This window comes from Poecilia latipinna, unplaced genomic scaffold, assembly GCF_001443285.1.
Source record: "Poecilia latipinna isolate Pla-1442-1.1 unplaced genomic scaffold, P_latipinna-1.0 Scaffold210, whole genome shotgun sequence".
In the NCBI taxonomy this organism is placed as follows: Eukaryota; Metazoa; Chordata; class Actinopteri; order Cyprinodontiformes; family Poeciliidae; genus Poecilia; species Poecilia latipinna.
The window spans coordinates 166,574-180,169 of NW_015112826.1; the positions used below are offsets into that span (position 1 = coordinate 166,574).

The following is a 13,596-nucleotide window of genomic DNA, read 5'->3' on the forward strand; positions in this document are numbered from 1 at the left end:
TTCTTAGTCATACTTTTATTGGTACCACAGTAAAACTTTAAGTCCATATCGCTCACGCTCATCGTGATGCTGATGATGAGGGAACGCAGCTGACAGGTCAGGGATAAAGTAGGTTTAGGTTTGGAGCTGCACAGATCCACAGCTCAGGTGGGATAATCTGTTGACAGGAAAGTAGTACAAGTGTTTCTGAAAAGGAGGGGTGAAGGAAAGCTTCTGTTGAAAGAAATAAAAAGACACAGAAAATGTGTAAGCTAACTGCTCTGATCAGACTAGAGTAAACCTGACCTGTTGGTTATGGGTGCAGGAAAACTAACCATGAAAAAAACCCACCTCCACTGTGAAGAGACGACTTTCCTATGTGAAGAAATCTGGTCAAAGTGGATGGGAAAATATGTGGAGCTAAATACATTAAGGCTGTGTGAGGTTGCACTCGACTTTTAGATCGGAGCAGAGATTTACTTCCCAGAGCAACACCCAGAGCTACAATGTGTTCCCTCCACAAAACTACGGATTTATGGAGAATGTTGGGAATACCTGATGTATGCAGAGATGGTAGGAAATCCCCATTTCTGCAGCTGCAATTGCAGCAAAAGGTGATTCCACAAATGCATGCCACACATTTCAGATTCATACACAGATATTGCTTCTGCTGTCACTTCAGTGATCTACAATACAGTAAATAAAATAGATTGTGGTGCAGATAGTTTTTAATAAAGATCCATATATTTTAGTAGTGATAAATACTCTCACATTTTTAATGCACTGACTCAATTTAAGCTTCTAAAAATAAAAGAAGTTAAAAACAAACATCTCCATTTTTCCCGAAAAATGATATAATCTTCTTTTAGAGCCCAATCACGATTGATTAGAGATGATTGGATGTGGCTCAGAGCCTAAATTGTCGTCATGGCCGGAATATGAATTCGGGTCTAAATGAAGACTTCTGCTTCACTAGAGAAAGGAGGCTGATGTGCTTCATTATCATTCTCGGGGAGCGCTTTTGTTTTTCTTTGGGGTGAAGGAGTCTGGGGGGCAAAATGGACTAACAGAACCGAGCGGCGGCTGCGGACGCTAGGTGTCACCCTTGTGACTTTGAAATCGGCCTGCCTCCGAACAGGATCGAGCCGGGTGGGTGCAGGGAAAGAGGGAGAGAAAGTGTGTGTGTGCGTGTGTGTGTGTGTGTGTGTGTGTGTGTGGGTTTGTGTGCGCGATAGAGAGAAAGAAGCCAGCTGTTAGCGAGTGTATCTAAAGAGGAGAAGGAAAGAGGACGGACTATGTGCAGAACTTCATTTTCAGTTTCTTTTTTTTCTCTCTCATTGCCTTTGCGGGGTTTTTTTCGTGAATGGTCTGGCGTGTGGAGCGCTTGGTGGTTGTTCACATCACAAGGAGCCGCAGCTATAACGTCGGCCTGAATTACACGGAGATAAGAGAGAAGGGTCGCTTTGAATAATGGCCTAATTGATGTGTTGTTCCTTTTATTATGATGATGAGCTGCAGACTGTAGGTCAGCGCTCTCCTCTTTATTAACTTCATAACAAGCGTTTTCGTATACTGACTGAAGCATATTTATTTTTATATGAGAGAAGCTAATTATAGCTTTAATGAAGCAGGTTGGTTGACTGTATATTATCCTAAAGCAGCAAACTATTTGGAGCGGAGCTCAAATGCCTTATTGATTGGAAAATCGTTCAAAATGTAATTTTAAAACCCGCTTTATTGATTTGTCAATATTTCTTTCCAACATGGAAACTCAAGCCATATCTATTATTCAGTCATTATATTGGTAGTTGTCTCATTATTGCAGCTTAAGTTGGGCTGTACATTAAACAACAAGTAACCATATCAGCGTGTGAATGGTGTAAAATGATATACATGCAGTTGCAATCAACAGGCTTGACTTTGACATTCAGAAGGTCACAGGAAGTTCATTCTGCACTGTCTTTTTCAATCGTGTATAACTGGAAAAGCCGACGTCAAACACCCTGAGGCCTCAGGCATCCTCAGTCAAACATGCAATGAAAAACGTTTGATGAGAGTCAAATTCTGCTTTATCCCCCAATTCTGCTTTATCCAGAATACACACATTTACACTTTCAAATATGTGGTTATGTTTAAGGAAGAGCCTCCTTCTAAAGGATAATCAGCTAAAGTTTGTAAATAGCCAAATTAAAAAGAACGAATTTGTACAACTTAAAAGAAAAAAAAATCTTTGGATAAAAAGGAATCCAAGCCAGAAATATGGAAAATAAATCGACCTTCACGGACTCCCTGCCAGCAGGGGGCGATACCAAACACATGAATTCTCACAGGTTATACATTTCAGAAATTCATAATTGTATTTAATGAACCTGCTTTTGAAGTGTTGTGAAAAGCAAAATTTTATTATATACAATACTTTAAAAATTATTTTATCATAAAATGTAAAAACTAAGAGGTGTAGTAGGTGTAAAATCACAGAGAAAAACGTTTCCTTTTTTTATTGCCATGTGACGTCACAAACGATAATTGTCTGCTGTGAAAAGTCTTTGAGAACCTAAAAAAAGTTCTGGTGCATTTAATATCCCTTCAGATCCAGCCCAAAAGCATAAGCAAACTAAGCTGCTGCTCTGGATGCCACAAAATATTCATCTTGCACATCTTAACTTTTATCAGTGAAGAAATAGTGATTTTCTGTAAATTCATCCACTTTAACTGGGATCCTGTTCCTGACACATGACTGCTAAACCACACTTTGCTATAATAAATAATGCAAAGTGTTTAATGTGAGGGCTAAGCAACACACATAACGGGACATGGGGATTTAATTTTTATTTTACTATAAAATTTAGTGCAGTACCAAAATAAACATTTTTGGTTCTGCTTCCTGAACTTTAAAGCGTTATTATATGTGCGTTGGATAGGGATTTACTAGAAGTGTCACTAGAAATCTTATTCTATTAAACACTTACTAAAATTTCAGCATGTAAAACATTTGATAGAAATGTAATACTACATAAAAATCAGTAAAATAGTGCTCCCTCTAGCTCCAGTTAAAATATTGCTTTTTAACAATGTACTTTTTCTGTCAGACATTTACTCTTACCAGAAATATTTTTACATTTACCGCTTGCTTCCCTCAGGTCAATGGTGCTGCACTGCCTCCAGCGTTTGTTTCCAGTGTTAATAATCATTAGTTTCTTGGTAAATATCCATGTGATGCAAACATGACACTGGTGTAAAGCTTCATTATTTTGTTGGAGCTCCATAGTTAGAAGAATAGTTTGGTCTTGTGTTTCTGTCAGCTTTTCCACCTCCAGGTCTAATCTCTGGTTCGGCAAATACCACCAGCTCTACTCAGAGGTCCACAACTTAAAATAAATAAACAAACAAAAGACTAAAACAGTGGGCAAACGAAGCATTAGGGTGAAAAATCTGGCTAGAAGTAGATTCATGGCGCTTGTTGCAGAAGAGAAAACGAGCAACATTCTGGAAAGTTACCCCTCGTAACCTCTCCTCTGCTGCATTAAAAACACGATTCCTCTTTTTTTTCTCTCTCTCTACTGTGGGCCCCCGTGAAATCCCTCTCAGAGATCCACTCCCACGGTGATTCCCCCCCCCCCCCACATCCCCACAGAACCATACTTCTGGAAGCAGCCCTAACGACCATCTAATTTCGTGTTTAACGTGTACACCATAATTGCCTGTAGAGTCTTCCATCTGCAGGAGAACAGGTAGTTGGCCGCGTTTCATTGCTCTACTTCGCCCCACCCACCAGCAGCTCCGGCCCTCCTGAGTAACCCCTGATTGGCTGAGGGGATTGCGGGTCCTGAGACTGAGCGCTCAGCTCGGAGCTGCGCGTCTGCCAGTGTGCACCAGCGAAGCGAGAGGAGCGCTTGTTGGAGTCAACTAGACAGCCTACTGGCAACGAGTTGTGATTTCTTTCTCTTTTTTTTCTCATCCCTCTCTGCCTCAGTCAGGCTGGATATAGGCTACTGTGCTTCAGTTTCTCTGCAGCCACACATACGATGCGTTTTGAACGTACAGTAAGCTCTGGCATCGCCTCATCCCAACTGGCTGCATTTTCAGCGGATTTTTTTTGTTTTCTTTTTGTGCGCCTGGACTATTGACTGGGATCTGTTTTAGCCTTTCCAAGCGAGATGCGAGGGAATTAATTAGGAAGTGAAAGCTTGAAGACTTGAGGAGGGGGTTGGAAGAAGGACTAAATCTGCTGGAAATGAAAAGGTAATCGGGAGTTTGAGTGATGTGATGAGACATTCCTTCAACTGCACCCCTTTTACGCAAAAAAAGATATCCGGACTGTTGAACATTTCCCTGCTTGAAGATCTTCTTCTTTTTTTTCATGAGATGCGATTTTCAAGAGGATTTTTTTTAAATTGCTGCTTCTAATTAAAAAGAGTGATAATTTTATCCAAAAAAAAAGGACGACCTGAATATCGACCCCCTGTCAGGTCGGGGCGGTGAAATTCACACAGACTTTTCAGCCACATCACTCCATCTACGTGAAAGATAAAGATTTCTGCGGACTTGAGTCTCTGCAGCATTTTTTTTCTCCTCCCTTTTGCTCTCTTAAAAAAATGGACACTTTAACAGATGAATCGTGCGTAAGATCGGTTCTCTGCTCTTTGGGAGCTGCGCGGATTTCCACGGCTAAATCCCAACTGTAAGAAGATTCAGCATGTTTTTACTATTCTGTCGCGCTCAGTGTTTCTCCCGCTGCAGCAGACCGGAAGATGTGCTCTGCCTGAGACGAATCAAATAGGCACTTGTTAGAATTAGAGCTCATTGACTGCATATAGAAGAGACTTTCAATCAAACTTATTTTTTTGTTTTTTGTTAAAGAGATGATTTATCTGCGCGTTTTTTCTCCTATTTTTGACGCGCATCCTTGTGCGTAATTCTTCAGAAAAACTCAACAGGTTCAACAGCAAGCCCTGGAGATGGAATTAATACAACTAGCCTCCGTTTTCCTTTTATTCTGGGTCGGAACTGAGGGTGTTATCAACCTGAAATATGGAATAAACGAGGAGATGAAGCCCGGGTCGGTGATTGGGAACGTTACGAGGGACGCGCTCAAGCAGGGATTTCAGATTGCGCCGCAGCCTCCTTACTTGAGGGTTATTTCCAATTCAGAACCGCGATGGGTGGAACTCAGTCCGGCCGGGATTCTTACAACCCAGATGAAGATAGATCGGGATGTAGTTTGCAGACAAAACCCGAAGTGCATTATTTCCCTAGAAGTGATGTCAAACTCCATGGAGATCTGCGTAATCAAAGTTGAAATCGAGGATTTGAACGACAACGCGCCCCGGTTCCCGACGAGCCACATTGACATAGAAATTTCCGAGAACGCATCCCCTGGTACCAGGTTTCCCCTAGAGGGTGCGAGCGATCCGGACTCGGGGATCTTTGGAGTGCAGTCCTATTCCATCACCCCAAACGAGCTTTTCGGACTAGAAATAAAAACTAGAGGGGACGGATCCAAGATCGCAGAGCTTGTCGTGCAGAAATCTTTAGACAGAGAGACCCAGTCCCACTATACGTATGAAATCAGCGCAGAGGACGGAGGAGACCCTCCGAAGATAGGCGCGGTCCAGTTAAACATTAAAGTGATAGATTCTAATGACAACAACCCCGTTTTTGACGAGCCGGTTTACACGGTGAATGTGATGGAGAACTCCCCTGTCAACACATTAGTCATAGACCTGAACGCCACGGATCCTGACGAGGGCACTAATGGAGAGGTTGTGTACTCGTTCAACAGTTACGTCACCGAGAAAACGAGGGAGGCTTTCAAAATTGACCCCAGGACGGGGATCATCACCGTCAACAGCGTGTTGGATTATGAGACCACGAAGATCTATGAGATCGACGTCCAGGCCAAAGATCTGGGTCCCAACTCCATCCCGGCTCACTGCAAAGTCACAGTGAACGTGATGGACACGAACGACAACCCACCTGTGATCAGCCTGCTCTCGCTGAACACGGAGATGGTGGAAGTGAGTGAGAACGCGCAGCGTGGGTATGTGATTGCGCTGGTGAGGGTGTCAGATAAGGACTCGGGGGCCAACGGGAAAGTGAAGTGCACCCTGCAGGGCAATGTTCCCTTCAGGCTGCAAGAGTATGAGAGCTTCTCCACCATTCTGGTCGACGGGAAGCTGGACAGAGAGCAGAAGGACACCTTCAACCTGACCATCCAGGCAGAGGACAGCGGCATCCCTCAGCTACGTGCCACCAAATCTCTGGTGGTCAAAGTCACAGATGAGAATGACAATCCGCCACACTTCCTGAAGCCACACTATCAAGAGATGGTGATGGAGAACAACCTCCCAGGTTCCTGTCTGCTGGCTGTGTCAGCAGAGGACCCAGACCTGGGCATGAACGGCACAGTCTCCTACTCCATAGTCCCTGGTGAGATTAAGCACATGGATGTAAACACCTATGTGAGCATAAACCCATCAGGCCGCATTTACTCCATGAGGTCATTTGATCATGAATACACCAGGACTTTTGACTTCAAAGTTCTGGCAAGAGACAACGGCAACCCGTCCTTGTCCAGCAACGCCACAGTTCGCATCGTGGTGCTGGACGTCAACGACAACACGCCTGTGATGACAAACCCTCCGCTGGTCAACGGCACAGCGGAGGTCTCCATCCCGAGGAACGCCGTGGTGGGGTACAGGGTGACCCAGGTGAAAGCTGATGACTATGATGAAGGGGAGAACGGGCGGCTGACCTACACCATCTCAGAGGGCGATAGGGCCTTCTTTGAGATCGACCAGGTGAATGGAGAGGTTCGCTCCACCAGGATGTTTGGGGAGAACGCCAAGTCCACCTATGAGATCACAGTGGTGGCCAGGGACCATGGCAAACCCTCCCTCTCTGCCTCGGCCTACATCGTGGTGTACCTCTCTCCGGATCTGAATGCCCAAGAGACCATCGGACCCGTCAACCTGTCTCTCATATTCATCATCGCCCTGGGCTCCATTGCGGCCATCCTCTTCATCACCATGATCTTTGTGGCGGTCAAATGCAAGAGGGACAACAAGGAGATCCGGACATACAACTGCAGGTACTGAATGAACACAGGACATGTGAATGTCAGGGTTCCTACAAATGTTCAGATTTTTTTCTAGACTCAAATTTATAAATAGTTCAGCCAGTGGCGGTTCTGATATAAAAGGGGGCCTGGGCGACTGGGTCCCTTGGACCCAATATTTATGTTCCTCTCAAACTACATAAGCATTACAAAAGCACTTTTTGTGTGTGTTTTCACAAGTACGACAAAGTTTTTTTTTTAAATCACTGTTTTTAAGAAAATAGTATTTCATGTAAAGTAATCAGTTTCAGATTTGATTGATCTATTTTATATTTTCAGCTTGTTATAGGAAATAAAATAAATTTACCGTAAAAACTTTAGTTAAGCACAGACTTATCAGAACCTGTGGTCAGATATAAACTTTAGAGTCAATTTGACTCTGATACTGGTTACTATGTATTCATTCGAAAACAGGTGAAGGAAAATGGAAATAGCAATTAAAAATATGTTCAGGAAACAAATGGCATAAATATATAAATATAATTTTTATGAATCACTCGTGCCGCCCTGACAGAAGAACACCCTGAGTGGTGAGCCATATATAAAAGAAACTACAAGTGGTTTCAACAATTCTTGTAACATAAATATGTGGATATTTTGAGTACAAAATGTTCCTCCACATTCCAGAATAACAACCCAATTCACAAACAGAAGATCCAGGTAAAACTGAGACAGGAAAAATCTGGTCAAATGGCTGCTACGAACGTAAAAAGCCCTTTATTTTTCAGAAATTAAGAATATTTTAGCTAATGAAACCAGGGATCTGTTCTTCTCCAAACTTTGTCAATTTTAAAATCAGATTCCAGATTTTTACAGAGTCTGGGAGTTTATCACAACATCTTGTATTTTTGAGCCTAATTGGCTTTTATTTTCTGTAAAATAATACTTCTGAGGGCTGTTTTAATTTTAATTTTGGCAGATAGACACTTCAAAAAGCCAGTACAACTTGTCAAATATGCTCAATATGTTGTCCTACATTAACTACAGAGACTTTAAATCACAGCTGGTGATGTGGACTATCTTTTTAAGAAAAGGTTTCCACACCCATTTAACAAAGATTCAGTATCCAACCCTTATCTAAGAGGCTGTAGTACAAAAAAAGAAGAAAAGAAAAAGAAAGAAAGGCGAAATGTAACAATTTGTCTTAATTTGTAATGAGTGTGCATTAAAAGATGCCCTCTACGAATTAATCAGTGAAAAAACTCATCTTTCTTTTATTTTTTTTTTCTGAAATTTCATTTTTTAAATATTTAGATAAATCAAAATCCTGACTTTTTCCAGACTGCGTAGGAACCCTGGAATGTGTGTGAATGTGATTGTGCCAGTTGACAGTGCATTGCTTTTTTATCATGCAGCATGTAGAGGCCCTGTATGTGAGGACTGCAGATCGTTTCTCCCCTCCTCCTCTCCCTTTTCTCTCTCTTCCTTCTCGGCTCCACAGCTGAAGTAGACCTAAATGAACCCGACTGCTTTAAATCAGACACATTCTGCTGAGGCCCACTGTTCTGCATTAATGCAAACGGTGATTGATGGATTTAATCCTTCCATTGTAACCAATTGACTCATAAATACGACGGTTCGACTGTCATGTTCAATTTGCGGATGTGTTGCCGGACAATTAACGTCCTGCTGCCTCAATGGCAGTCCGGGACATTTATTATTTAACGTCCACCGTGGCTGATTGGCTGTTATCAGCTTTAATCTGCTGTGATTATGGACAGTCCTCCAGGATCACTCCGATTCCCCTCTGTTTTCATCAAGGCACATCAGAAGGAGCTACTCTAAAATAAATGTAGGAGATTAGGCTTGTGCTTTAGAAGATATTATCAGTTACATCAGTGTCATGAACTGTTAGGAGGCAGGTTTATGGGTAAAAGCAGCTGATTATTCCCCCCTCCTTTGATGCATTTCTGCGAACTCTGTTTTCTTCATCAATCTGAGCATCAGCTCTGGCTTTGATTTCCCTGCATGTGCCACATTACGACTGTAAAATTTACATATAGATTGGATTTGAGAATTTAACCTGAAGCTATAGTCGTATTTTGTTCCTGACATAATTTTGTTGATTTGAGGTTCACCTCATTATTTTTAAAAGGAGAAGAAATGCAGAAAAATGAGCATAATAGTGATCAGATTTTTATTTCTACTGTACTGATTTAAAGTTTTCTTTTTTCCCAAATGTTTTCAGCTGACAAGATTAGATATGGAAATTAAGTGTTTCTTGACGGAAAGCATCAGAAATGATTGCTGCTCCACATTTGAGAGTTGACCCGGAGAAGTCATCTTTCCTGTCTGACTAAAAATACTTTTCCAGATGTAATTTTGAATTAGCTTTGATTGAAAATAGAGGGAAAAAATAAATCTGTGAAGTTACAGCTTGATTAAAAACATTTGCTCTTATTTAAATGTCACTCATACATTTTGCGCAGCGAAGACACGGTGACAGACAAACAACAAATTCGAAATTCAAAACTGCTCCCAGTACTTTCCTCTCTCCCATTGTGAGCCCGTCTCCCCGCTGGGAGCTTTAATCAGCGCTGATGTGCTCTGCTTCTCAGTCACCACCTCGAATATGAGGAGCAGTTATCTCCAATTTATTGCTTGTCCTCTGTCAGTCTGTCTCGCTCTGAAGTTCTCTCCTCCAAGATTTCGATTTGGGCATAAGGCGGAGAGAACATGTGAATACGAAGGATGGGGAAAAAAAGAGGAGAGATGTTGTATTTTCTACTAAGTTCTTCCCTCTGCATCACGAAGGAGCTGATTGAGGTTGCGTGCTTGCAACAAGACGCAAATGAAAAGACAAACAAAAAAAAAGCGATAGCCCTGGTGCTGCACTGGGGTGAATACCAAAGACCAGTGTGGCTGAGTAGAGCAGGGAAATTTCAGAAAGTGACAGGAACAGAGATTGCAATTTCACAGATCTCTCTATACTTGTTATGGATCTAATAAAGGACATAAGCCACAGGGATTATCTTATCGAGTTAGATTCTACCTTTCAGAGTTTGACTCAGTAGAGATTGTAAAGTAAAATTAGCAAAAAAAAAAAAAAAACACCAGACATGATGGTAAATATGTCCTGTGAGGGCTGTAGTCATCACTGGACTACTTAACATCTGTTATTCTGTGGAAAAAAAACTGCAAGGCTCTGCAAAGAGTAGACATTTCCCCCAATGTGAGCATCCTTTGATAAAGCATAGCTCTGCTGCTCATTTGCTCTTATTAAAGTCAAAATGCTCAGCTTCAGTTTGCAGAAGTCACAGAGAGCCGTCGAACAAATTTGAATCTGCAGTTCTCTTGCTTTTCTATATTGCTTGTGGGCCTGCTTGCTAATGAAAGAAAAAACTGGAATCAGTGAGTGTTCTGTGCTTTGAATATGATTGCATATACCGGTGGTGCTTCTCAGGTTCAGTGTGTTCCTTTTTGTCTTGCTTCTGTGGTTTTGGCATGTTTGCATTTTCAGCCTGTTTGTGACATGTTGATTGTTGAGCATGCAAATGCAAACAAACATTTACAACGGCTCCACTGCAGGCCGGGTGTGGTGGGTCACCTCTGTGCGCCGTTCCACACTCGTACAGGGGCTTTGAACAGGGCCGGATTTCAGGAGGAAGTGGGCCAGAGCCAGCCTTGGTGTCCCGTCCACACAGGTTGCTTTCACTTCATGATTGGTGCAACAGAGTAATAGGTACACATCGTTTTGGAGGTGCTTAGGGAGTACTAGTAATTTTTCTGCATTGCCATTTTGTGCCTTTGCAGCTTTGCTCATTTCGTACCCGACTACTTCGGGAAAGAAATGGAGCCATCTGCCAACCGCACATAAATTTGTGCCTTCCAGAATGACATTTCTGGCCTATTTTGACAACCAACAATTTAAAGTAATACTGGTGGTCTAGAGTAAGGAAATGAGGTTATATGACTGCAATAAATTATACATGTCAGCAGGAGGTCACTCAGTAACTGGGGTCTGATCAGGCTCAAAATGTGTCATATTTTGTAACTCAAAAAGGAGATCAGAACCAAAGTAAGTAGAAATACAGTAGAAATTCAGAACATCATATTAAATTATGTGAGAGGTTTGAGTGTTTTAATGACTATTTATCTCCAAAACACATAAAGGTTCTAAAACAAAACAAAAAGCTTTGCATGCCCTGGTTTATAAATATTTAACTGTTTAGAAGTTGGAGAAAAACAAAAGTCTTCATGCATATTTATGAAGCAGAGATACAACGTTACAAAGGTGCATATTGACTTTCTAGGCTTTGTCCACATTAAAATAGTTTTTCTGAAACAATCTTTGCACTTGTCTCTTCTAAAAGGTTTCTGATAAAGACGGCACATTTTGTAGGAATGTCTTCTTCCATACAAAAACGAACCCAAACTGGTAAAGTATCGAAGCGAGTATCAGTAACTCGGTCCTTAAAGACACCAAAACAAAAGAAGGCGTGCAATGAAAAAGAAATCCAACAAAATTGAAACATTGTCACAGTTCTAATATTGTGCAGCCCTGGAGTATGTATATATTTCTGTGGCTGTGTGGTTTTGGACTTTTGCCTCAGTTTACTTGTACCATCTTAAGTGCCCCTATCATGCTTTTGCAATTCAAGAGCAAAGAAAACACAATGCCTTCGGTAGACAATGCTTCAGCATCAACTTACAAGGTATTTAACACTGTAGTGTACATCATTTATTAGATTAAACAAGCTACCATGACACAGTATGCCACAGCCACTCCTCAAAGATTGTAGCATCAAAGAACAAAAACAAAAAACATTTTTAATCTCATATAAAGTTATGCAAACGCTCTGTCTGTGCTGATGAAAATATACCAGCATGGGAAGCTTGAAAGTTAAACTGAATCTGATGCTTTGCTATTTATGTTTTCTGATTAATTTGGCAAATAAAGTATCTGACTGTCTAGGGATACTCAAAGAGCATTGATTGTATATTCCACAATAATCAATTCACTGCACTACAAAAACACAAAATCTTATGAAATATTTTCAATCCAGCTTCTAAGTTAAATATCTAAAGACAAAACGAATTTACAAGTAAGTTTTCTGCAAGATGTAGGAGCTTCTTTGAAATCAATAATATAAGCTCCTACTTATTAAGTTGTACTTTTTCTATATTGATGAAAAACTACAAGTTCCTTATAATGTGAGAAAAATATCTTGTTTTGCAAGAAAAAGATGAGTGTGTAACGCTACAGCTAAAGTAACACACCTGGTCCTGATGCAGCGCCACAGTGAGTTACTCACCCTTGATCCCAATACATGTACACCAATATGGTGGCTCTAAATGACTGTATGCTACACAGAATCTGCTTCATTTCCTCATGTCTACATACACCAACAACAAGCCACGATAGAAAACAGCAGCAGCTTTAAGTCCGGCCCTGGCTATGAGCTTTCATCTGGCACCCCACCCAGCATGACGGGGCCGAGGCTCTTTGACTGTGTGGGCTTGGTTGGGGAAGACAGAGCACTGCTTTATTGAGTCTGTTCAGTTTCTTCTACTTGCGCAGGGTGGCGGAGTACTCCTACGGCAACCAGAAAAAATCCAGCAAGAAGAAGAAGCTGAGCAAGAACGACATCCGCCTGGTGCCGCGAGACGTCGAGGAGACAGACAAGATGAATGTGGTGAGTTGCTCATCTCTCACCTCCTCGCTCAACTACTTCGACTACCACCAGCAGAGCCTGCCACTGGGCTGCAGGCGCTCCGAGAGCACCTTCCTCAACGTGGAGAACCAGAACTCACGCAATGCGGCCCCCAACCACGGCTATCAGCACTCGTTCACAGGGCAGGGTCACCAGCAGCCAGACCTCATCATCAACGGCATGCCACTGCCAGAGGTGAGATACAATCCAATGTGCTATGTCCTTGATCTTTGGCTGGACTGCCTTTGCCTGTCGGGGGAAGGAGAAAATTGATTTAGCGCAATGTAGCGGCAAGAAAATAACTTTGAACGTTTAGTTTTTCATCAAGTGTAATGAGAAGGTCTCCTAGGTCAAACTAGACTCTAAGAAAGCAAACCTCTCTCTCAACTCAGCCTATTGTCTAGACGTATTTGGAGTTCAGTTGCATCAAAGCACATTGTGTCAGGGAAATATTTGTTGCTGATGGAAAAGCTGAGCTATTCAAAATGGCAGTGTGTCAGTGGAGTGGAATCCTTCTAGGCATTTCAAGGTACCTAAAGGCTGGAGCTGACCTGCGATCAGAACGCTTTGCTAAGCACAATCTGGAGGCCTGACAAAGTGGAATATTTGGCCTCTCTAACTGCACTTGTTTACCTTTTCTGTCTTCTTTTCCTGTCTTTGTTCCTTCGTTTGTCCTTTCTTTCTCTCTTCCTTTCTCCCTTTCTCTTGCTCTCCATGTTCGGGTGTGTGCTGAGCCTCTGCAAAACGAACAAGAGTTTGTGCACCTGCCAGATGTATTGACTCGGTTAATCAGCTCCTCCACACATCATTTCAAGGGCTAACAGAAAGAGTAATCATTGCTTGAAT

General features: G+C 42.0%; 1 protein-coding gene across 7 annotated transcripts in view; it reads left to right on the forward strand.

Moving 5' to 3' along the window:
* The first annotated feature begins 3,826 nt into the window (after nucleotides 1–3,826).
* pcdh19 (protocadherin 19) overlaps nucleotides 3,827–13,596 on the forward strand; it is an 82,438-nt gene continuing 72,668 nt past the window's right edge. For 2 of the 7 annotated variants that reach the window (XM_015031543.1, XM_015031544.1), the window contains exons 1-2: nucleotides 3,828–7,069; nucleotides 12,600–12,945. In XM_015031543.1, coding sequence (XP_014887029.1) covers nucleotides 4,938–7,069; nucleotides 12,600–12,945 — 2,478 coding nt within the window. In that variant the 5' untranslated portion in view covers nucleotides 3,828–4,937. Of the gene's footprint in view, nucleotides 7,070–12,599; nucleotides 12,946–13,596 lie in introns of all 7 variants that reach the window. The other 5 variants (XM_015031545.1, XM_015031546.1, XM_015031547.1 and 2 more) reach the window with 4 other exon arrangements.